The sequence below is a fragment of the Anomalospiza imberbis genome, chromosome 6 (genome assembly GCF_031753505.1).
Source record: "Anomalospiza imberbis isolate Cuckoo-Finch-1a 21T00152 chromosome 6, ASM3175350v1, whole genome shotgun sequence".
In the NCBI taxonomy this organism is placed as follows: Eukaryota; Metazoa; Chordata; class Aves; order Passeriformes; family Viduidae; genus Anomalospiza; species Anomalospiza imberbis.
In genome coordinates, this window is record NC_089686.1 from 15,643,925 (window position 1) to 15,668,411 (window position 24,487).

The following is a 24,487-nucleotide window of genomic DNA, read 5'->3' on the forward strand; positions in this document are numbered from 1 at the left end:
TTGTTGTAAGCCTCCAAATAAAATAATTTTATCTATTGTGTATTTTAGGAATCTTTTATGACATTCCTTTTTGAGTTTAATTAAAACCTGGTTTGCAAATTCAAGCATTGGCTGCTAATGGTATTGAACAGTTATATATATTCCTTGACTGTGTTCCTTCCATCTTTTGGCATGTATTTATTGCCAAGTGGAAGGTATTAACTTCAAATCTGCGACGTGGTTCTGAATATTGAGTGCTTACTTATGAAAAAAAAAGAAAAGCCCAACACTTCTTTTTTCTTCTCTTTTAGCTCCTGGGCTCTTTCCTGTGTTGGAAAGAACTGAAAACTATTAGTAGACATCTAATAGACAAGCTATCACACCTTAGCTGAATACAGAAAAGTGGACGAACAATGGCATTATTCCAGGACTCAAGTCCAAATGAACCAAGTCCAATTTTAGGTGAGAAAAGGGAAATTGTTAGGATATCTGCTCAGGTTGCTAGCCTTTACCTGTGAGCAAGTTAGCATTTAAACTGAAAGGTGACTTTTACCTTCACAAAGTTTGTCCTGAGTGTAACTAATTCCATCTAGAAATTTATACCACATTTAAGCAACATATTCTTGGTGCATATAGAAATCACTTGGAGTGTCACTGTTTTAATGAATTTATTTTCTAAGTGTTTTTTCTTAAGCCAGTGAAGTTTTTCTTAAGCCAGTGAAGTTTTTCAGAAATGAAGTAGAGATCCACACCATATGGATTCAGTAATCTTTGAATAGCTTATTTCTGCACAAGGGAGAAGATGAGTGCATGCAACGGCTAACACTGAACTGATGCAACAGCTTGTGTTTGCTGAGAAGATTTACTGGTATTTGCAGGTGTGATATTACCTATTTTGTGTGTGCTCTGGTTCTATCTTCATCCTGAGTAGGCTTCTGTTCATGTAGGAGGGTATTTTATCTTTGTTTCCTGATGTGCAGCAAGCTGAATCTGCGTGGAGACAAGTTCAAGATTGGATGCAGTTGAGATGACCTGGCAGGCTGGCTAGGGAGGGCAAGCATGAGAGCTCCCTTGGCATTTACAAGCCTCTGTTGGCTCAAGTTGGCTTGAAAGCTGCTGTGGTGGTTTTAGGGTTGTGTCTCCTGCCCTACAGAATTCCACTAGTGCTCAGCAGGCTGCAGCTGTGTGAGGCCACCCTGGGATGTGCACAGGCAGAGCAACAATTCTGCCTGATAGCCATGTCTGTAAAGCCAGGTTTTCAAACCCTTCCCTACTCTTCCTCCTCATTTACCCGGCCCTCGAATCCTGGAGCACTTGTTCCCCTCACCTCTGTGCCTACAGCAATTTGCAGCCTTTTTCTTCCTGGCCTCTCACTTTCTGTTCCCCAGGATCTGCACTTTGAAACTTGTGCTTGCATGTCACTTTCTTGGCCAATTTAACATGCCAGACACCACCAGGAAAGGAAAACAATTCAGAAGCATATAGCAAATCTATATGTGTTCACAATATTTAAGGGAATCGAAAAGATTCTTAGCACTTTACCTTTCTATTATTCTTTATCTTCATGTTTGTGTTTTGGAAGGGGGCACAAGTGTTCAGTTGACAGCGGTTCTTCTTGTGCTAACTTCAATTTTTCAGTATTAGTGTTTTAACACTGCTAATATTGGAATAAATGAGATTATCTTTGTTGTGTGTAAGCAATGGGTCCTTGTTCAATTCACCTCAGAACTGATTTCTAAGATGTTTTCAAGTGCCAAAAAGAACATTTAATGAAACCTTAATTGCCTTATTTTTACTATCTTAAATGTATTTCTAGGTCTTCTCAATTCTAAATTTGAAAAGCAGTACTGAATGAGAACTATGTAAATGTAATGAATAAAAATGCAGCTGAAATAAGTCATGATGGTATAATCTCCAACAGGACTGGCTTATTTAGCTTTCTCAATCAGTATAATTAAGTTTGGGATTTTTGACCATGTAGGAATAGGTATAGACATGTATGAAAAGTCTTTCTTGGTATAGTCAAAGGAAAATACCTAGTCTAGACCAAGCTCTCCTTGAAAATTTCTTAGCTAAAAGTTTGATAGGCATCCTTTTCCATGTTGCAATTTATCATATGATTTGTGAATGGTTTGGAAAATTACAGGTTATTGTGGGGGAAAAAAGTATTTCTGATCTTGGTTTAATCATTCAAATAAAAGGGTGTCTTGAAAGTGTTTGAGGTTTTATGAAAATACTGTGTGCTGGAAGCTGAGTTTATTTTATCTAAATCATGTACCATTTAGTGACAAATAATGAAGTTACCTTATTGGTGTTTTTGTTCTTCAGAAATGGAGGAACAGAACGCTGGACCTGGGATTGAAGATTTGTAAAGGATTATGGGATTATACATTGAAGAGCCAGCAGGCGGAATGCCTGAGTGACTGAAGAAAATGGGTGCTAATGCATCTAACTACCCTCACTCGTGTTCCCCAAGGGTAGGGGGAAATTCACAGGCACAACAGACATTCATAGGTAACTCTTCTCAGTTATCTTGTCTCTTACATAAATGACTTGGTGGATTGTGTATGCGCTGGATTTGATTTGCTTGCAGAAATGTTATGGAGAGCTGCTATTTTCTAGGTCACCAGTTTGAATCCATTCAAGCTCAATCGTGCATGAAATTCGGTACTGTCCATCTGTTTGGCCTGTGTATGCAATGAGTTGATCTGCCTTTTGCCAGTAAGCAGTTGCCAGATTATTTAAATAAACTAAGTGGAGTTTTTTATAATTAAACCATGCATGCTAGTTTTCCTCATTCAAGAGCAGTTGCTTTCTGTTAATACTCATACTGTTTTCTACTCTTCCTCAGAATTTCTGTCATACTGTGTCAGAGCATCTAAAACCCTTGATCATCAGTATTCATTGTAATATTGACATTGTGTCCAAGAGAATTACCTCCTTATTGCTAAAAGGGATATCTCTGGTAATAAACCTGTAAAAGTAACAAACAGGCTTCTCCTCCCTTTCCTGTTTCTGTAAAAGAGGAAGGGGGTACTTACTGTCCTAACGGTCTTATTTACAAGCAAGGACCTTGCATAGCTGGAGACATGTGAAGTGCCCTTAAGAAAGTATTTTCTCATCCTAGTTATAACTGGGGCAGGCATTACTTTTATTTGTTTTTCAGTCTAGTACAAAGAGACCTCACTGTAGATGTAAGTACTGTCACACTATAAATAATAAACAGCTATGTTATGAATCTGGAAGAAGGCAGTCTCTGAGAAGATAAATATTCCTTAAAAAAAATCCAACCCTGACAGCCTGAAGAATGATCTTAGTGGTAAATAACATCAATAGTTTATAAATGCTTTTCTCCTTTATGCTTCAGCTTGCAACACTGCATAAGTAGTTATTGATATTCAGTGTTACTTCTCTTTTTAATCACCGTTGAAAGCAGAGTGATATCCTTAGCAGAGGAAAAATTGACTCGCTTTGTAAATTTTCTCTTTTTTCTCAGCTTTCATGGTATTCCTAGCTCTGAGGTCTCATTTGAGGACAGACCACAAACTGTTACATTGAAGGATGTGTGTGCTGTCACAGCATGTCAAGGAAGAACTTTTAGTCCTAACATCATGGATATTCATGTTGTAAAGTTCCCCTCAAGGGTTTATGTATTTTCAGTGTATCATAAAAGATTTGCTCCAGTCTGCATATATGCTTTCTAAAATGTGGCTAAAATGCTTTTCTTACGTATCTTGGTGTTTTTTAATCTGCCCCTATATTTAGTGAAGAGAAACCCTTAGAGGCCTTGAAACAGGCAGATTTGGAGGCTGAAACACCTTTTGAGCAGATTTGAAGAGATTTCCAAAGGCTACATTAAATTCCCATGAAACTTTCTACATGATATGTGGAAGGTTTAGTTGATGTTCTTCATTATTAAATTCAAAATAGAAACCCATTATATAGTATGTCACAAGAAATTTACTGAACCCCCCTTACCTGTGGGAAATTGTGGCTGAGACTCTTTTTGAGGAAAGCCTAAAAGCATGTGCTTGTCTCATCTTAGGGAAGGCAGATGAGCATTCTGGGTAAAATTCTTGCTGAAAATATCCTGATATTATGGGGTTCCATGAGTATGCTACCTACATCACATGAGTGCATCTCTTCTCACTTTGTGGCAGTTGGCTCTTTCTCATTTTGATTTTTGTTTACATGATTGGTTTTTGTAGCTGTCTCAGTAGAAAATAGGAGTATCCTAAAATTGATAGCTGAGATTTTCATCACTTGCCAGAATAATAATGTTTTGATGTTATATCAGCTTTTACATGTTTGGGGTTTAGGTGTTGTGGGGTTTTATTTGTTGGGGGGGGGGGGGGGGTGTTTGTTTTTTTTTTTACTTGTATTGTGGGGTTTTTTATGTAGAAGGCATTAGATCTATTTACTGCCCTAAAGCAGAACTGGGGGATAGAGTTACAATAGCTTTATAATATGTATTTGTTGCCTTATTCCTGGAAACTGGATTTAGGCCTGTGGGTTTGTTTTAGACATGCTACTTTACTATTAAAGCACTGTACCATGTTTCATGCTAAATGTAGGATGAATGCTGAAGTCAGAGAACTGATATGGCAAAGCACAGTAGTTTCGTAGTGTGAGCTTCTATTGTTAGTTGACTTCATCCTAATTTGCTTATAGTTTGTGAAGAGGAGATAAATCAGTAAAAATAGATTAGTGCACTTACTGGAAAATAATACTTTAGTTTTAGCAAAAGCTTAATTAGTCATCTTCTTGCTGTTTTGTCTGCAGCATTCAGGAGGAGGATTTCACACCATTTCCTAGGGTGGTACATCTGTTCAAGATGTTTGCTTTTCTAAATAGAGCTCTATAACTGGATATTAAAATGTGTGGGCATGCAAAAGACTAAACAGATCCCATTTTTCATTGTCAAGTTCCCAAGCAGCTCCCCTTGGCAGTCATCTGCTTCCGTAAATGTTTGTCCCAAGTTGGTTATGGTCTAGGGGCATAAAGTAGCAATTGCTTTTGAAGAGCATTTGATAGATTGGTACCTTTCAGTATAGTGCTGAGGAATAATTTATTTTCCTCCTACTTTTAATGCAGCTACTTTATGAAGGAATACAGGCAGCCCAAAAACATTCTATTCCAGATTCTTTCTTTGAGGGATATGGAGCCACCAGCTGTTGTGAACCCAGAGAGGCTATGACGGTGCATCTCTGTTTCTTACAAAAAGCAGTTGTGTGGTGGTGCTTTTGTAGCAGTGCTTTATCTGTTTGTAAGGGTTAATAGCACTGTTTGCAGTACATCCAAAGTTAAATCTTATTAGTAGCTCAGAGTACACAAAGATTTGAATGGCGTTTTAGTATTTTGTGGTGATTCATGTGCAAGTAATACCTCACAGCAGCCTTTAGGGAAGAAGGAAATTGAGACTTGCGGTGTCCTAGTTTTTCTTTAGTGGAATGTTAGAGAATGTTCTGCACTCAGATTTGCCATTAGAATCCAATGTACTTCAAATAGAAATGAGCTGGCATGTTCTCTGGAAAGAGAATCTGTCATTATAGAGTGACCAAAGTGTAGTTATACTTCTATTGTGAAATGTACCTCTTTAAATGAAGGGGAAATTCTACACTTGTCTCTATCAGCAGGAGGCTGAATCTCTACTTTTCCATTGTCATATCTAGTATTGCATGTGGAAGGAATTTTTATGGTGGATTTTGCAGCACAACCTCTTTGTTGAAGTTGTCTTGAGTTACTCCTGTTATTTTCATTTAAATTTATATTCTTTTCACTTCTTGAAATTTCAACATGGTTAATAACATGTTGCCTGATCAAGCAAATTTTAAATTTGGATAAAATGGTTAGATGTCTTTCCTCAGTTAAAGAAAAGTTTCTTCTCCAAGGTTTTGCTAATAGAAGAATCATAAAACCACTGCATTGCATGGTTTGTGGGAGTTTTAATTTGCTTGACATAAAAGCCACTGTGTAAGTTTACTTAGTTATTGAGGCTTAAACAATAAAAAATTTACAGAACTGTTAGATTGCTACAGCTGCCTTAATCTCAAATACAGCTTTGAATTACTCCTGTGTCTTTCAAAGTTTGAGAAATTCTTGAAATTACATGGTAACTAATCCATGAACTAAACAAAATGCCCTGCGTTTTGTCAGACTGGGCCATAACATCGCTGTCAAAACAGCATCACAAAACAGCATCACAGTGAATCTGCCCGTTACAGGTGGAGCTGTGAGATTGCAATGATAGAACACGTTGGAAAAGGCCCCAAAAGCTCTGGTTCTAGGATGGGCTTTGGAAGATTAAAAAAAAGGTAACAAGTAGTGAAGCTTCAGAAGTATACTCATAGAAACATGAACTATTCATGACAGAAAACAAATACTACTTCAGATGAACCTGTGATTGTTACTGATCTGTGTAGCATTTGCAAATGTTTTCTTCTCATTCTTCTTTGGTCCAGAAGTGGGAGCTTGGCTTGTGTACTTCCTTTTTTCTTGTCATGTAAAAGGTTCTTCACCATCTGGCTTAGAGTGAAAGCCCTGTAAATAAACTTAAATTACAAAATAACACTTAAACAGAAGCATGACTCTCACATTAAAGATATTTTTTTAACTCTTTTTTTTTTTTTTCTAAAACACTACTTTGGTTTTCCATTACTTGTTGAAATGCAGATTCTAATTCCTTTTTTCCACACTAAATTGCTATAAGTATTAGTTCCTAATATAATTTCCCTATAAATTATTTTTGAGAAGAAAAATAATTATATGTATACTTTAATTGTATAATGCTCTCTTCGAAGGAAATCTTTAATAATACAGTAAAGCTTCCATTCTCCATATTCTTTTTGATGGTGTGTGTGCACAAATGAGTATTTGTAGTTCTGCAGAAAGGAGCCCATTTTATGTGTTTGACTTTGGCATTACTTGATTATCGCATGACAGGATTTTTACTTTTCTTGCTAAATTATCTCTGAAAATAATCCCTGAGTGTTTTGGTATTATGTTCTCTTTTTTTCTTGTGACTGCAACTATCTGATACCAGGTATGCCTCTACTGTTTTAGTTAGGCTTAATGCTAGAACAGAATTTGGAAACACTTTGAAGGGGGGATTGCTAGTATTTCACTGAGGTATTAGGCTTAGAAAAAGTTAATACAATTACACTTTTTAATGTTACAACTGCAATATTCTCTTCCTGCTTAGATAAGTGTGCCATATGCTATACAGCCACATCAATTGGCACTGCTTGGTTCTTAAAATTGAATATATTTTTTAAAAAACCCAACCAAATTAAAAAAAAATTTAAAAAAACCCAAAACACCCCAAAACCCAGCAAACTATGAACTTTGTAGATGCAAATAAAAGGCTTTGTTCTTAATGGCCAGAAAAGTCTTCAGTCAGGTTGTTAAATTATCTGATGTGAGGAGAAGGAAGAACTGTATAACTTGCAGAATCGTTCATGGAATATTTAGGTGTTACAGACCTTCCTTTTAAATTTAAAGAATAAATATGTTCAATTTTCCTTTTTGCCTTTAGGGACATCATCCTACTCCCATCAAGGTTTTGGCTGTGAATCAAAGCTATATAGCCTTGACCATGGCCACGAAAAACCTCAAGACAAGAAAAAGAAAACCTCTGGCCTTGCCACCCTCAAAAAGAAGTTCATTAAGCGTCGGAAATCGAGCCGATCTGCTGACCATGCCAAGCAGATGCGTGAGCTCCTCTCAGGCTGGGATGTCAGAGATGTTAATGCATTAGTAGAAGAATACGAAGGAACGTCAGCCTTAAAGGAACTTTATCTACAAGCTAATTTGGCAAGACCAGAAGCCAGGACGCTACAAAAAGACATGGCTGAACTTTATCAATACAAATATTGTACTGATGTAGACTTAATATTTCAAGAAACTTGTTTTCCTGTGCATCGTGCGATATTGGCGGCAAGATGTCCATTTTTTAAGACGCTGCTTTCTTCCTCACCAGAGTATGGGGCAGAAATAATAATGGATATTAACACAGCTGGCATAGATATGCCTATGTTTTCTGCTTTGTTACACTACCTTTATACGGGCGAGTTTGGAATGGAGGATTCAAGATTCCAAAATGTCGACATTCTTGTGCAGCTTAGTGAAGAATTTGGAACACCAAATTCCTTGGATGTTGACATGCGTGCACTGTTTGATTATATGTGCTACTACGATGTGGTTCTTAGCTTTTCATCCAACTCTGACTTGGTTGAAACTTTTGGTGGAAGTCAGAACTGTCTAGATGAAGAGCTCAGAGCTCACAAAGCTATTATTTCATCACGATCTCCCTTTTTCCGTCACTTGCTGCAGAGAAGGATACGAACTGGTGAAGAAATCACAGACCGAACTCTACGGACTCCAACTAGAATTATATTAGATGAATCTATCATACCAAAAAAATATGCTAAAGTAATTTTGAACTGTATGTATACAGATGTGGTAGACCTGTCTGTTTTGCACTCCAGTCCTTCGGTGGGCAGTTTAAGTGAAGTTCAGGCTCTTGTAGCAGGAAAACTAAACATGACTAGGGCTGAAGAAGCCATGGAGCTTTATCACATAGCACTGTTCTTGGAGTTTAACATGCTTGCACAAGGTATGTAATACTGTCCTCGCTGTAGAATATATGACCTTATTAGAACAAGTTTTAGCAATTTTGCAGTGTAGGGATGCTTATTGTCAGCTGTCAGTGGCTGACAGTTCCTTTAGGAATGGAATTTGTTTTCCATCTGTAGGTTGTCCATAATGCATCTATTTTCTATGGACAGAAGCAATGCCATGCAAAAGATTTAGTTGTATGGTGCATCATTGTTGAAGTATGTTAATTTTATCAAGTATGTATAACTGGTTTTGATATTTCTAATGCTCATCTCCTTTCTGTAATCCATTTTCTGGATGTAAACTACAGAGAGATCCTTGCTGAAAGGAGGAAATATTTAGACTTGTTAGGAAGTGTCTGTATATGTTAACAAGGTGGTAAACTTAAATGACTATTTCTGTAGTATACATCAAAGACACCAACCCTACAATCTTGCTGTTGGAAGGAAAACTTAAAAAGCTTAATTGCAGTAGTCTTAGGTCTTTAATTTCTGCCCATCTATGAACAGAACTGAAAGCAGGGTCAGTCACTATTCTCAGACATAAAGTTTAGAAAGTTATACTACTTCTGTTATTCTTGAAGATCATTCAAATCTTGATTTCATACAACCTCCTGACCTGAATTACTGCAATCTCAGGTGAGGTGTCCAAGCACTGATCAGTTTGCTAATGGTGCTTCTTGTGGTGGCCGGAGCTTTGCCCGCAGTTTTGTCTGTTGGTGTTTGAGCTATTTAGTGGCCATATGACCTACAGTGAAGTATGGGAATTGCTTCAGGCCTTGCTGATGGGGAATAAGAATTTTACTTTTGAGCTGAGAAAGGGAAAATGGAACTCACTGGTATATCAGCAACATAATGTGTTTAAATTAGTTTAAATTTTTTAACAAATGTAACTTTTCACAGTAGGTCTGTACATCCATAACTTCTAGCTGTCAAATTAAGTTTGACAAGATTGAAACCTTATATTGTAAGCTATAAAGTAGTTCTGAGTAAAATAGGAAACTTGATAAAGAGTGGACAGGAAAGGGTAGTGTAAGCACTGTAGGAAGAGGTCATATTTTTAATGAGTTCTCCTAATAGTTACATGAAACTGAGAGTGATAAGGATATAAGAAACTAATAGAGCTACTGTAGCTCATGTGGAGTTTGGCATTAGGAAACTAATTTTCAGATTGTGCTGAAATAATTGTGCTGCAATAAAATGGGCACAGATCAAAGGGCATGTGTTTCCTGAGGCAACATGCTGCAGGATGCAATTGGGCTGATCTTAGGCTCAGAATCGTTCAGTCACAGAGCAGCCCAGGTTAGAAAGGGTCTCAAAAGATCATGGGATCCAACCTATCCAAGTGAGAAAGTGAGCCTAGGTGAGATTGTCCAGCATTCTGTCCAATCACTTCTTGAAAACCACCAGTGATGGGGACTGTACTCTGTCCCTGGGGGATTGTCCTGGTGAAGTGATTGTTCTCATTGCAAAAACATTTTCTGTTGAGATGTTTTCCAGTGCAATTTTTACCTGTTGCCCCTTTGTGTGGCTTCTTGAGAGAAGAGAACCTCTGTCCTTTTTACAGCTGCCCTACAGTAGCTCGAGGTCTGGGAATACTGTGACAAGGTCCCCTGAGCCTTCAGTTCTTGAAGAAGAGACATAACTTCCTTCAGTCTTTCCTCGTAGGCTAGGTTCTCCAGTACTTTGATCAACATCATGGCCCTCCTTCAGAGCCTCTCTTCTCTATCTGCATCTTTCTTATTTTTGTTGTTTCCTTCTCAGTACACCTAAAAACTTAATGTCTCAGAGGGAGCAAGAAGTTTTACTGTAGCTGAACTATGGTATTAAGTTAATTTCTATATGATATACACGAGCTAATAGTACTTGAGAAAAACTCTGTAGATCAGCTGAAAACCAGAAAGGAAAATGAGTTGAAATGAAAGAGGTGATGGAATTTCTCAGTTTTGGTGTGTGCACATATATGCAAGTGCTAAAAGGATTTAACGTGGTCAGGGAATACTAATGAGAGAATTAAATAGTGAATGAAACCCTCAGTGAGACACTGAATAATTATGCAGTGTTTCATAAATGAATAGGGTGCAATGCTTTTTTTCAGATTGGAAACCTAAACTGCAATAACTGTGATCTGGAGGTGCTCTGATGAAGCAGTGTCAGTTACAGCAAAGCAGAAAAGCAATGACAGAGAACTTTCAAGAGAAACTGAAGTAAACTTATAGAGAGGAAAATAGCTTTTATTTTCTATGTTAGTAAATACTGAAAAAGGAGGTGACATTTTATTTGGTGTAGAGTTTGTTTCTGCTCGCTTTGAGTTCATTTGGATCAGCATGTTGTTAACTGGCACTCTTTTCAGTAATGCACTACAGAGCATTGCTGCTCTGGAATGTATATTCCATGAGTCAGTGGTAACAAGATCTCTACTTTTTCCTGGAAGTTTTCCCCCGGTGCTACCTCTAGGAGAGTAATAAGGAAGGCAGCAGCAGGAGCTGCACTGGGCTTGCACCTCAGCAGCACACTCGAGTGGCTGGAGCCCACTCCAGTGCAGGCTCGGTCTTGGTGGCCCTCTGGATGAACTGGAGCTGTAGTGTTTTGGGGGTGGTCATAGGGAGGATGTAGAGGGATGTAGTGGCATTCAGAGGTTTTCTTCTTTCCATAGTAAATCCCTTTCTGACCACAAAAGTAGTGAGATTAGGGGTGGGGCTGTTGTTACACACAGGGGAGAAATGCCGTAAAATCAGCAAGTATTGAAATCTATTAAATTATCAAATACTAGAAAATGTAGGTTTGGCACTCCTTCAGATATTGAAATTCTAGATGTTAACTTCACCTAATTAGGATTTTACAAATTGGTGCTGCATTCCCTAGCTACAGCAGAAAGTAGTAAGCACTCTGCAGATCTGTGTATGTCGGTGGAATCAGAATCTAATAGTTTCATACTTAATTGCTGAGTTCATGTTTAGGTCATTGGTACTGTGCAGACACGGAAGAACTGTTCTGGTATAATCTTATAATCAAAATTAAAAGGAAGCTTATTTGGTCAGGGAAAACCATATGCCTGCACGTGACTGAGATCACTTAAAGAGGTGTTTTAGTCATGACCACTGTTCTTGTTTCTTGTTAATTGCAGCATCTTGTCCTCACTTCTATGATACTTAACATGAGGTAGGTGGGAGATCTTAATTTCAGTAGTGTCCATCCTGTTCCCTGATTTCACAGCTAGCAGACTTCTATGCTGGAAGCTGTCACTCAAACATCTGACTTCTAGATGTTATGCAGAGTGATGGGGAAGAAACAGCATTGTGTAGGTGTTGGAGGCCACTGAGCAGGCAGTTCTCCTGACACCTCTTAGCATGGATCTCTGGCAGTGTTTTTCCGCTCTGTGGTGCAGCAGGTGTCCAGTTCTCCCCACGTACTGACTGATCCCATCAGCTGGCTTTTGCAGTAGCTGATGTCTTAAGTTTCTTCTCTAGATTTCCACCCTCGGCTGAAGTTTTTTGTTTCAGTTCACTCCTGCTGGCCAATTGCGAACTTGCAAAGGCTTGTCTCCCTGGTTTCATGGAAAATATTTTGGGCTTACTATGTTAAGTCTGGATTCTCTTTCCAGTTCCTTTTTCTTGCTTCCACTCAATTTTGCCTGGGTGTTTGTATCTGAGTGTCAAGTGAAATTGATGTATTTTAAAGCTTCTGATCAGCTGTTTTTATTTTCAACAGATTTTAGTTTCATTTGTCTTCAGGGACCTTTGTAAGTATCCAGATGTTGTAATTTTTCTTCTGTTTCAGCAGATGATTCAGCTTTGACTATTTCCATGGAAATTCTCCCATTCCCAACACAGTGATTCCTAGCACACTCCTTTTTCTGACTATTGTGATTTAATAGATAGTTTCTCTATGGTGAAGATGGTGATGAGTAGGTGCAATGAGTCTTTACTGTCCAAGTAAAGCAGGACAACCTTTATCTAGAATTTCCTCTGCCTTCATCTTGATTTGTTTTAGCTGAGGATTGCCACTTGCCTTTCAAGAGAAACTGAAATGGATCTTTCAATGAACTAATTTGAGTAAATAAACTAATCAGAAAATATATCTGGTCAATAGAGCTGATCATACTGAAACCTATTTGTACCTAACAGGACTGACACTGCTCTTAGGAGTGCTCTGGTAGTTTTTGCTATGAAAAGTGAAGTTCTTCAGGGCTTTCACAGAGGCTGTGAGCATTAGAGCCCTCTCCAGGAGGTTGGCGCACATCCCGTAGTGGAATGTTTCTGTGCTCTGCCTGCCTGTTTCTGCCCTCTGCTGCAGTTTTTCTGTCTTCATGCTACCTTGCTGCTGTCTGTCAACTGTACTGGTACAATGATTTTAACACATTGATTCACAAAGATTGGGTTAATACCACTTATCCCTTGCTCTTCTGTAGTACAGTTACTAAAATAGATCAGTTCCCTAGTCCTGTTCATCACACATTGTTAAAGTACTCCCCACTTCCAGTCTTACTGTAGTGCCCTGCTGTTGCAGGGAAGTTTGATTTCAGGCATATTAGTTTTATTAGATAGCTGTATTACGTATGTGAATCCTCTAGTGCATCTTGGCCCTGTTACCCGCTGTCATGAGCAGTCCCACTGAGGTGGTGGTACAGAATGTTTTGCTGTGATAGGCTTTTGAATACTGGGACCTTATGAAATAGTTTAGTATGAGAGCCTTTTCTGTCAACTGATTCAAAGAAGTTTTCCAAAGTAAGACAGACCTAAAAACCCTCAATTTCCTACTTTTTGCTTTCCTTTGCTTTTATTTTAGGTGTTGAGTTTACTCTTGACAAGTATAAGAATTTAGAAACTTTATTTTAAGTGCTGCTGTATTCAGTAGCACAGTGTTTGATCTAGGAGCAGATGTTGCCTGACATCAAAAGTACTCTTGGTCTTAGGAGGGCTGAAATACTGAAGTGCCGGGGATCCTATGGTAACAGTATTAAATACACATTCAAAAAAATTCAAAAATTATAATTCCTGTGATTGTGAGTATGGTCTCTCCTAATGTGACAAATTTAAAAAGCATTGAATAGTTTCTGGATTCCAGTTCAGTGTTAAGATGAATTCTTACTCCTTTTTTTTGTCATTGGCTCTACTGGTGTACACAAGTTTAGGTGGAAAATCTTCACTACAGAATGAGTTAAGGTAACAGTTTTATAGTAAAAGGTTTGCTTAGTGCCACTTTTGCTAATTGTTGATGGCAGTTGACTTGTCTTCAGTAGGTCTGTCAAGTGTCCTGATCCCAAACCACTAGCTAGAATGCTAAACATGGGCTCAAGCTATTTCTGTCTGGAAGGACTGTGGGGCTGCATTTGGAAGAGAACTCAGAAGCAGACAGGGCCTGATGTTAGGAAGGCCCATTGGCATCCAGCATAATTTGTGCAAAATGTGTTAGTTATCTTTCCTTTTTGTAGAGTCCAGGTTGAATCTCTGAAGGATAGTAATGGTCACAGAAGCTTGTGGGACACTGCAAATGGATCTTGGGAAGGTTGTTGCTTCCTGAGTATTAAAGAAAGAGTATTCACAGGAAAAATGCTGTATTCCACTGTGAAGAGCAATATTGTGGCTATTAGATGACTACTTTTTTTGCCAAGTGGCTGATTGTTAAAGCAGAAAAAACCTCTGCCAAAGAAGAAAGGAAATTGGATTCTTTCCATAGCTAGAATTGGGTTGCCCCAATTTATTTAAAAGCTCAAAAAACACTTTAATTATTACCGTATGCTTACTTCAGAAGAAATGCTTTTCATAATCCCATACTTCTGACCCATTGCTGAAATTACGTGGGAAAGACTGTTTCATTTGCTAGTCATCCTTAATGAGCTTTTCACCTGATGTCATATTATTGTTATTTGTGCAATAATTGAACTTGACAGAAGAATTGAGACTGAGCTGATGTACTGTTTCTATGAATCGGTGTTGCTCAGATCTTTGGCACTGCATTTCTGGTGTCTTTTCAGGGGGCAGGCATCTTTACTTCAAAAATAAATGTCAGATGAAATACTAGGAATGGCATTCATTTTGAGATAAGTCTCTGCTCTTGTAGTTTGAGTTTCCTGGTGACTGCTTTCGGTGTGTGGGTTTACTGCCTTTGAAATGGAGCAGTCCTTATGTGTGATGTTTAGAGTTCAGGGGAATGCAGTTTCTGCTGAAGTCAGCTTGCATGCAGGCAGAATAATTGCATGCAAAAAAATGTGTTAGGATTTAGCAGGGGAAGACTGAGTGCAGATGACCCTAAATAATAGTTTCAAACTATTTTGTTTCTTATTCATGGGAGTCATACTCCTCTCTTAAGCAAATTGCAACTAGTCACCGCTTTCATTCGCATGCCAGGTTTGCTGCTAACTTAACATTTTCCTTTCTTGAGCCCCAGAAGGAAAGCTGAGAGAGACTCACATGACAAAGTTAAATGCAATGTCAGCCCTTTGCTGTTGGGGTAAAAATGGATCCTTAAGTGGAAAGCTTCAGACTTCATTTACTCTGTGTTTCTGAAATATGCTGAAGTATTTGGAGCTTTTTTTGATGATAAGTTGGGTTTTGGATGGTTCAGGTTTTGTTTTGTTTTGTTTTGTTTTTAATTTAAGGCTGTTTCTCAGATTGTTGACCAGAACTTTTTAAGACTTCAGATTTCATCCTTCCGGAATCTGGGAGATTACTCCATCTAGAGGGGGCAGTTTCACTAACCTGTACCTCAACCCACAGAGTGTATTTCAGAACAGTTTTCATCCTCTGCTCTTACCTGTACCAGTGATGACTGGAGTGATGTTCCACATGCCTCCAACCCATCCTTGTTTCCTGTGCCCTGCTCATTTAAGGCCAGTGCTTGCCATGCAGGTTAGAGGTCACTATCTATAATGAGACATCTGTCCTTACTAGCAGTAGTAATGATATGTAACCTCATGGAGATAGGTGTCTCTGAGAAGTGCCATACTATTTAAGTACTGGTGAAGGACAAAGCAGTTGAGTTGAAACATGACTCACCACTCACCCCTTTGTCAGAAGCAAATGGAGAGTCTGTCTGGGGATGCACAGTGTAATGCTGCACGTGCTGCATTGGTCAGAAATGTGTGTGCTTTGGGAAGCCCTTCTGTCAATGGCTGCATTCAGTCTTCTTTTTCTCAGTTGAATCACACATGCGAAAAAGCATTATCCAACTGCTTGGTTTAAATATGAATTGGTGTAAAATGCATTACTGTTGGGGGACAGACATTACTCTTATAAATTGCTTTAGAAATTTAATAAGGATTGTGTCCAAAACTGTGTATGTATTCAAGCATATTCCTGAAAAGCTTAGAAAATTTCATTGGTAGAATATTATTCTTAAAATTACCACATTGTGGTTGTTATAGTTTTGGGTACAAATACGTGTGTCTAATAGGACACATAAATTTGTAACCAGTCTCATGTTTAAACTGTTGCTTTCTACTACCTTCTTAACCCTCCTGTTTAAATTCCCATTTTAGTGACTTTACTTCTAAGTAGTAGCTCCTTTGACAGATTCCCTCCTACTTGAAGAAGCTTGTTCACTTTTTACTGCCTACTCCGTATCTTTCACGTTATTAGTTACAATGGAAATGGAATAAACACTGCATATTCTGTATGCTGCCTTATGTAGAAAAGTAAGACTTTTCTTTTATTTCTGTTAATTGTTGTTAGTGTGTTTCATCTGTATGCAGCCAGTTCCAAAATATGTAGCCAGTTCCAAAATATGTAGGAGACCTGTCTTTTGTCTTGACTAGGGTTGACATTACTGTGCTAAACACGATTTGACTCAGCTTATTTCAAGAGCTCAGTAGTGCAATACACATCCCTAAACAATGAAGTTTAGTTTTTAGGTATCTTTGAAACTGAGAGAAAAATGATGATGTATAAGAAGTAAAATTGCAGTGTAGACATGTAGCTCTGAACTGTCTGGGGACCTCTTATAGGCATAAGCACAGCAGTAATTTTGTGGCTGTAGTGGGTTGAGACTGGAATGTATAATTCTGAGAATTTTTTTCTTTAAATTGCTGTCTTTGTGCTAAACCAGATGTACAAATGAAATCAACAAAGTGCTATTGGAGACTTCAAGTTATCAACGTTGTGGTGCCATCTCTCTTAACTCCCTAGTCCCAAGTACCCATGTTTTCAGCCCTCCTACAGAATGTCTTCCCTAATTTCTTCCAAATCAGCTCCATTTCCCTTCAGGAGTTTTAACTGTACTCTCTGTTCTTCAGAAGATGTGTACCCTGTGAAAGAGTAAATCCTAATAAAGCAGTGGGTAGGAAGAAACTGGCAGACAGTTTCTTCTGTCTTCTTCTGACAGATAAATCTGCCTCCCTTCTGCTTCCCTGTCAGAGAATGTGCTCCCTGTCCTGGCACCCTCTGTGCCTTGCTGGATACTGAGGCCATCGTGGTGGCCTGGAGCAGCCATCCACTGCTTCCTGCCTTTTCTGTGAGTCAGAAAATGATGCTTTGCTACCCTCATCCTGTACTGAGTAGCTGAGTACCAGCACTGTTACAGTTTGTGTTTCTTCTCCTCTGCATGGTCTGTCTCAGGAGGGTCCATGAGCAAAGTAATACAGGCAAAAATCCCACCTTTGTTACAGTTCTTGGGTTTCTGTGAACCTGCTGTGAAGAATAGTGACTCAAATTCTCGATGTTAAAATGTGTTAAACACTCAGATTACCAAAGGGGGTTCTGACTGGGTTGAACTACCTTTCCAGTTGTTTATCCAGGCATGCCAGCAGCCATGATGCTTCATGTGGCTTTAAAAAGTGAATAACTGTATAGTTGGAATCATACACTTAAAATATTGTACTTCTAGTCAAAATACAACCTTGTTTCCAACCTTGTTCTGTAGGGCACCTGTCTTTACTCTCACTGGGTGTACATAACCCTTTCTATTAGAGATTTAGCCACTCGTATTATTCCTTCAGGGTGAAAGTGCCTCTGTAACCACACTGTTGATTGCTGCCCTTGTTTGGTAGGCTGTGAAGATATTATTGCTGAGAGCATCTCCCTGGACACCTTGATTGCCATTCTGAAGTGGAGCTCTCAGCCGTACGGTTCCAAGTGGGTGCATCGCCAAGCACTGCATTTCCTCTGTGAGGAGTTTACCCAGGTCATGACTTCAGAGGTCTTCTATGAACTCAGCAAGGACCACCTGCTCACAGCTATTCAGTCTGACTATTTACAGGTAACCTGCAGTGCAGAATACAGCTGGTCCTGCTAGAACTAGCAGGATGTGTTATACCATTATTGGAAATGCCTGGCAGTAGTTGATTTTAAATTGTAGGCTGAAGAGGGCTTGTACACACTAAACACTCCTTCTTTAATATGTAAAAAAATTAAATGGAAGTAGCGATTTAGAAAATTGTTATGTTCTTGGCTTGTAACACAACCCAAATGTGGTATATGCTGTTGCTTAGAAGTCTAATAATAGTTTATAAATGCATGCAAATTATTTTAAACAAAGCATTTCTGCATCTAACATTTGCCCTGCCTGTTTAAGAGATTTATAAAATTACGTGGTGGAAATAGTTTTGCTGTAACAACACATGCTAATTTGGGGCAGTGGGAGCTAATAAACTAGAAATAGTTCAGAAAACTCAATTTGTTTTCATGGAGAGAGAAAAATACCATCTCTGACAAGTATTGCACATTTTTTTTTTTATGACTTGTCTTCAGTGATTGTGTGGTTTTAGGGAGAGAGAACTGTACTGGCCAACAGAAAGATTCTGGATTTTTGCTGCCATTGCTCTTCAGGGGAGATATCTTTATAATGATGACCATCCCTTAATAGCTTAAAGATTACTAGTTGGTTTTTTTTAATGCATTCATCTCAATCTTATTTTTTTGTAAAGGATTAAGTGCTAGAGATTATTCAAAGTGTTTTTTAAAAAGCTTTGTTAACTTGAAGCATTTCAGAAATTACAGTTAACAGTAGTGTTGATCTTCCATGAGAGCTTATATTGCTGAATTTGTAATGTTAAACAAAAGCTTGAAATGCCCAGAGGTAGAACTGCCCCTTTTAAATAAATTTAGTAATTCAAACTTTATAGCTATAAGTTTCCATACTAAATAAAATTTTTCCTTCTGTACAAAAATTCTTCCTCTTCCTAGGGATTCAGTAAGTAATATGAATGTAGAAATTATGGTGGTGATATACCTGTAGTACAGCTTAAAATATTAGGATAAAGTTGTAAGCAGATCATAAAGTGCAAATACTTCATGCTTAGGTGCAGCTGTGTTTCTTTAGACCTGTAAAAGACCTGGGATTTTTTTTTCTTTGTGTGCATGTGACATTAAGCATATGCAGATTACTGACTTCCTCTTTCTACAGGCAAGTGAACAAGATATTCTTAAATATCTGATTAAATGGGGAGAACACCAGTTGATGAAGAGAATAGCAGATCGAGGTGAGGATCCTTTAAACCATGCAGCACTGAACCAAATAAACCAAAATTTATGGCAGTTCTATTTTGTGAGTGGTCTGTAACTTAGGGAAATTGAATCTACTTTGTCCATAGTATAGTCAAAAGAAAGCAAATGCTCTTGCTTTCTTTAAAGGTTTTGTTATCTAAAATGAGAACACAGCATTCTGAGAGAGATGGGATTGTTTAGCCTGAAGAAGAAAAGGCTTAGAGGGGATCTTAGCAGAGTCTATAAATATCTAATGCCAGGAAGCAAAGAAAATAGAGCAGCACTTTTCTCTTGGCACCCAGGACAAGATGAGAGGCAGTGAGGCACCTACTGAAATACAAGAAACTGTGAAGATGGTCAGACACGGGCACAGGTTGCCCAGCTGGATGCAGTGAAGGGCAATGTGTTGTACCTTACCTGGGGAGGTGTGGGAAGAGGGCATTGGTTGTGGCTGAATGAAACTTTTAGAGGTCCTTTCAGCCTCTATGACTGTCTGATTTTGAAGTCTCGTTGGTTTCCTGTTGTCTCAAAATTCTTTTTCTTGTAACTAATTCATCAAATAAAACCCCCCTGCAGTATCTTGTTATGCAGGCTTCTCACAGTAGTCTTACTCTTAGTTTACAGTGTCAGCCTTTCACTTCAGTTTGAGTGTGTCTCTCTGACAGGAATCTGTGGTAGTGAGAAACAAGCCAACAAGTGTTTTACCTAAAGTAGATGTAAATGTATTTTTATGAGCCTAGATGCACATTATTGCTACAGTGGTAACTTCAAGGGCAATCTTACACGTGTTGGATATGGGAAGTAGGTTAAACATATATGTCCCAAATTACAAATGCAGGGATCTTGTAGTTCATCTGCACTATGAAGTGTCAATCACATAGTGCCACAAGAGGAACAGAAAGGGAAGAGTAAAAAGAGAGCAGTACTGGTGTAACTATTGCCTTGGGAAGGCTGGCCATGCTTCTGAAATCCACTCTTACTGCTTGCAATACAGCTGCTTTGTCATGGACATGTTTTATGAAATGCAACCAAAAGTTAGTCAAAGGATGTGCTTCTAGTGTCCTAAGTATTTACCTATTTCCAAAACAGGAATTTCCAAGCGTTTGTCCTAGGGCACATTGGAACATAATGGAGCCAGTTAAACAGTAACAGACCTGGGCTGGGGCAGAAGCTGCTCCTTTGGGATCACTGCACAGCTTCTTGCTCTGGCATTCATTGAGTAAACAGCTCACATCTCTTATCTGGGATCATCAGAAAACACAATAAGCAAAAGCAGAAATAATGGCGATGCCAAATTCTGTCACATTAGAGACAGATTTAGTCTAATAATTTCATTTATATTCCTCAGTGACACTCCTTGTATTGCAGCTCTGAATGTGTGATGGTGTCAATGCCACAAAGCATTAGAGAATGTAATGAGCTGTGGCCAAAACTTTAGCAGCATGTACTGAGGGAGGGTGGGTATGTTTGACAGGTTTCCTCAAAGAGGGAAGCTAGTCAGTCACATTCAGGTTGGGTACAATATCTAAAATACACATGTGGGCTGCATGGTCGTCTTGCTGTCTCCAGGATGATGCCACTTCTGGTACAATAGGTGTCCTGTGACCATGAGAGCAATTTGAGAGGGCTTGACACCATGTTACTGAGGTGGGTTACACAAGGAAGCTAGAATAATGTATCCCTGAGGACTCTTCAGACCTTAATTGATAGAAAGTGTCTTTGAAAACTGCTGGGTAAAGGCAGAGGTGCTGCAGCAGAGTCCTTGGGGGAACTGCTAGCAGGGAAGTACAACTGCTTTCATGGCATAGCTCTTAATAGAGCTTTTCAAATGTTAATGGCAAATGCTATGTCTGTATTTTCTGCCTGGCTTACACTTTGAAACTGGCAGCTGTTCCAATGACCTCTGCTGGTATAAACTGAACCTGTCTCTGTGGATGCTTCATATAAGATTTTAAGGCACGAGGTAGAATCATAGAATCATTTAGGTTGGAAAAGACCTCCAGAATCATGGAGTCCAACCTTTGACCAATTCACCACCCTGTGCCATGTTCAATTGTTAGTTTTGTGGAATAGTGCTGATGAGCCCTACTGATATAAAATGAGAATTTTCCTTCCTTTTCTTTAACCTCCCCTGTAAGGTAAGCCCTGTACCTCCTGCTATCCTCTTTAAACTTTCTGATGAAAACTTAGCATGTCTTGTTCCTTCCCACAGAGCCTAATTTACTCAGTGGTACTGCTCACAGTGTGAATAAAAGAGGTGTGAAGAGGAGAGATCTTGACATTGAAGAGCTGAGGGAGATCCTGTCTCCACTTTTACCTTTTGTCCGCATTGAGCACATCTTACCCATGAATAGCGAAGTACTGAGTGATGCAGTAAGTCAATAGTCTCATACAAATACATCTCTGCATGTTACAAATACATCTCTGCATGTTCAGGTGTGAGGGTTTTTTTGCTTTAGTGGGGTTGGTTTTGTTTGTTTATTTTAAGGATTAACTTCTAAAATGTTATCATTTAGAGTAATAGATATGTAACACTCTTTTTCTCGTTAGGTTTTGTGTTCTATCAATAGATTACTTTTTTTAGATAGGCTAAAAAAATCAGTGGTGTAAGGATTCAGTGTAAAGAATGCATTTTTTGCAAGTTTTTACCATATTAATATTTAAAAAACTGTAAAACTCTTTCTTGATTCTTAAAGATGAAGAGAGGCCTGATTAGTACTCCTCCTTCAGACATGCTACCAACATCAGAAGGTGGAAAGTCAAATGCCTGGCTGCGGCAAAAAAATGCTGGAATATATGTGCGGCCAAGACTGTTCTCACCATATGTGGAGGAGGCTAAGGTAATATCAGCAACACTTGACTGTTCTCAGATTGGAGTCATCAGGGGGTTCTGTAAACAGGGAAAGATTTTGGGATGTTTTGTCTCTTTACATGTACTGGCCTAAAATACTAACATTTTCAGTTTAACAAGACTTACAAGATTGATCATCAGGCTCAAGTCTCTAGAACTGGTCAGAAAATTTTCAACAAAATTTTTTTTCTCGAAATTGAAATGTTTGCGAGACAGATCTTGATGAAATTCCACCGGAAACAAAGCAACGTTCTGAGGGAAACCTCCCTGGTTTCCAGCCAGTTTGCCGGCCCAGCTCCTCGGCAGCCCTCCTGGCAGGCGGATGGCAAGGTGAGAGCCTGAGAGTCCCAGTCTGCAGCTAGTCAGCAACCTTGGTACCAGCTCTTTCAGGCTCCCCAGCCCCCACCAGAGCTGGGTGGGGAACTGCTATTCCACTCGGCAGAGGACTGATGTTTCATCATCTTGTTTAAATCAGAACATACCCAAAATCTTGTGATCCTCCGCAAAATGGAATAAATATCTTGTGTCCAATTTGAATGAATTTGTTTCCCTCTCAAGCAGTCACTTCCTATTAATTTCTTGCATGAGCACTGTCAAGCTGAAGATCTTGTAGCATCTCTGGTGGTGACGTTTGGTGGCAGGGTGGAGATGGTGCTGTGTGGGACAGGAATGTGCCACGTTCTGTTGGACAGAACGAGAGCCTTTTGTGTCACTGACCAATGCCACCAGTTCAGGTGGCTCTGACTTGAGAGCTTATGAGTCCCAGCAGTGCAGGTGACAACAGAACAAGAGGATTAGGTGAAGCTGTGTACATCCACATCACCTACAGACTCTGACATCTGCTCTGATGAATTTGGAGCTTTTACCCTGTGCCTAGGAGAGAAAATGTTTTTTAAAGTTATAAGATGTTATTAATGTCCTCTTTGAGGGAAGGGAAGAAATAAAACTGCTTTGCATTTGGGTACAGCAGTTAGCACCAAGTGGCACTAAAATAGCAAAGGAGGACTAGCTCCTCATTTGGATCTTGGATTGCTAAAACTAACAAAAACGTGATAAAAGCTTTGACTCTTAGTTTTCAGGTATATGCTGTGGGAGTGCTTCAGTACTTATCCAGAGTAAACAGTGAATTCTTACAACCCCCATACTCCTGTCAGAATTCCTACTTGTTAGTACTGGTTTCATATTATGCTGTTAATATTTTTAAATCATTTTAAGGCTTTTTAACACCTTAGAGGGAGGACTGTCATACATAACCTCTCATAACTTTAGTCCTCCTATAGATAGTTTAATTATTGTGAAATGAAAAGATTGTGAGTGATTTTTTTTTTTTTTACTCCCCTGCTAGACTCCCATTTTTTTGAAATAAGTTCATTTGATCCTAAGTAAGAATCTTCAAAGGGTAGGCATAAATCTTTTTCTATTCTTTAGATGTCTGAGGAAAACATGTTTAATTTTCAGGCTGGTGCCTTCTACTCAATGGCACAGAAAGTTGAGACTCATAGGCAGTAATTGTCTTAAGTTCAGAGGGTCTGGTCTCGAGAAGGTCAGTTCTAATCTGACATAGTAAACAAAGCATCCTTCCCAAACTGTTCTCCTGCCTGCTCTTAGCTCAAACTCAGGTATGATCATGACTGGAAAATGGAATAGAAATGCTCATGAAAATGCTGGTGTTGTTTGTGACCTGACAAAGTTACTGTGGTGCAGACATGGCAGGACTTGTGTCGCTGGGGCTGTGCTGGCAGCAGTGGCAGCAGGTGTGTGCAGTGCCTTCATGAGGCTCTGGTGCTGTCGTTGCAGTCGGTGCTGGATGAGATGATGGTGGAGCAAACCGACCTGGTCCGCCTGCGGATGGTGCGGATGTCCAACGTGCCCGACACGCTGTACATGGTGAACAATGCGGTGCCGCAGTGCTGCCACGTGATCAGCCACCAGCAAGTCAGCACCAACCAGACCAGTCCTCCCTCAGTTATAGCCAACGAGATCCCAGGTGAGCTGCCGATGGCTTCCCGTGCCGAGTGAGCTCCTGGGAGTGTGTGGGTGCTTGGGCCTGAGGGGGAGTGTCAGTTATTGAACTTCATCATTTCCTCAGAGAGTAGTTCTGCCCCAGGAATAGTCCTTCTGCTTTGGTCTGTCCTAAAGACATTAACTGGTTTTGAATGGCAGAGTAACTAGTTGCAGAACAAAACCCTTGAACTGGTTAATCAGGAAGAAGACTTGCTGGAGCCTGGCTCTCTAGTCTCAGAATTTTCTAAAGGGTTCTCAGTTTTCTACAAACCAATTGTCCAATATAGGTAAGATCTGTGAGTCTGGAAAATTTCTTTCAAAAATCAAAAGCCAGAGAATATAACTTGTAAAGGAAATCAGCTGAACTCAGTATGCCAGAAAAGTACTGGAAATGAGAACTCAAAACACATTCACTTCAATTTACCAAATCCACTTTAGCTTTGAAGCCAAATCAATTCCTTGTGGAAGAATGTGTCAGAGTACATTTTTATAGGCTCAAGTAAATATGGCCTCTCTTGACTTCAGGATGATTGGTATGACATTCCCCATAGGCAAGCCAGGAAAATATATACTAAATGTATTTTGTCATTTATACATATGATCTTTTGGTGTCAGAC

At 39.1% G+C, this 24,487-nt stretch overlaps 1 protein-coding gene across 5 annotated transcripts in view; it reads left to right on the forward strand.

The window, feature by feature from the left end:
- Positions 1 to 24,487, forward strand: part of BTBD7 (BTB domain containing 7) — a 51,799-nt gene that overhangs the window by 16,567 nt on the left and 10,745 nt on the right. For 2 of the 5 annotated variants that reach the window (XM_068192557.1, XM_068192558.1), the window contains 8 exons: positions 2,308 to 2,493; positions 7,514 to 8,593; positions 17,581 to 17,789; positions 18,936 to 19,011; positions 21,228 to 21,388; positions 21,712 to 21,855; positions 21,978 to 22,196; positions 23,664 to 23,853. In XM_068192557.1, the coding sequence (XP_068048658.1) occupies positions 2,412 to 2,493; positions 7,514 to 8,593; positions 17,581 to 17,789; positions 18,936 to 19,011; positions 21,228 to 21,388; positions 21,712 to 21,855; positions 21,978 to 22,196; positions 23,664 to 23,853 (2,161 nt within the window). In that variant the 5' untranslated portion in view covers positions 2,308 to 2,411. Of the gene's footprint in view, positions 1 to 419; positions 442 to 2,307; positions 2,494 to 7,513; positions 8,594 to 17,580; positions 17,790 to 18,935; positions 19,012 to 21,227; positions 21,389 to 21,711; positions 21,856 to 21,977; positions 22,197 to 23,663; positions 23,854 to 24,487 lie in introns of those variants that run through there. The other 3 variants (XM_068192559.1, XM_068192560.1, XM_068192561.1) reach the window with 3 other exon arrangements.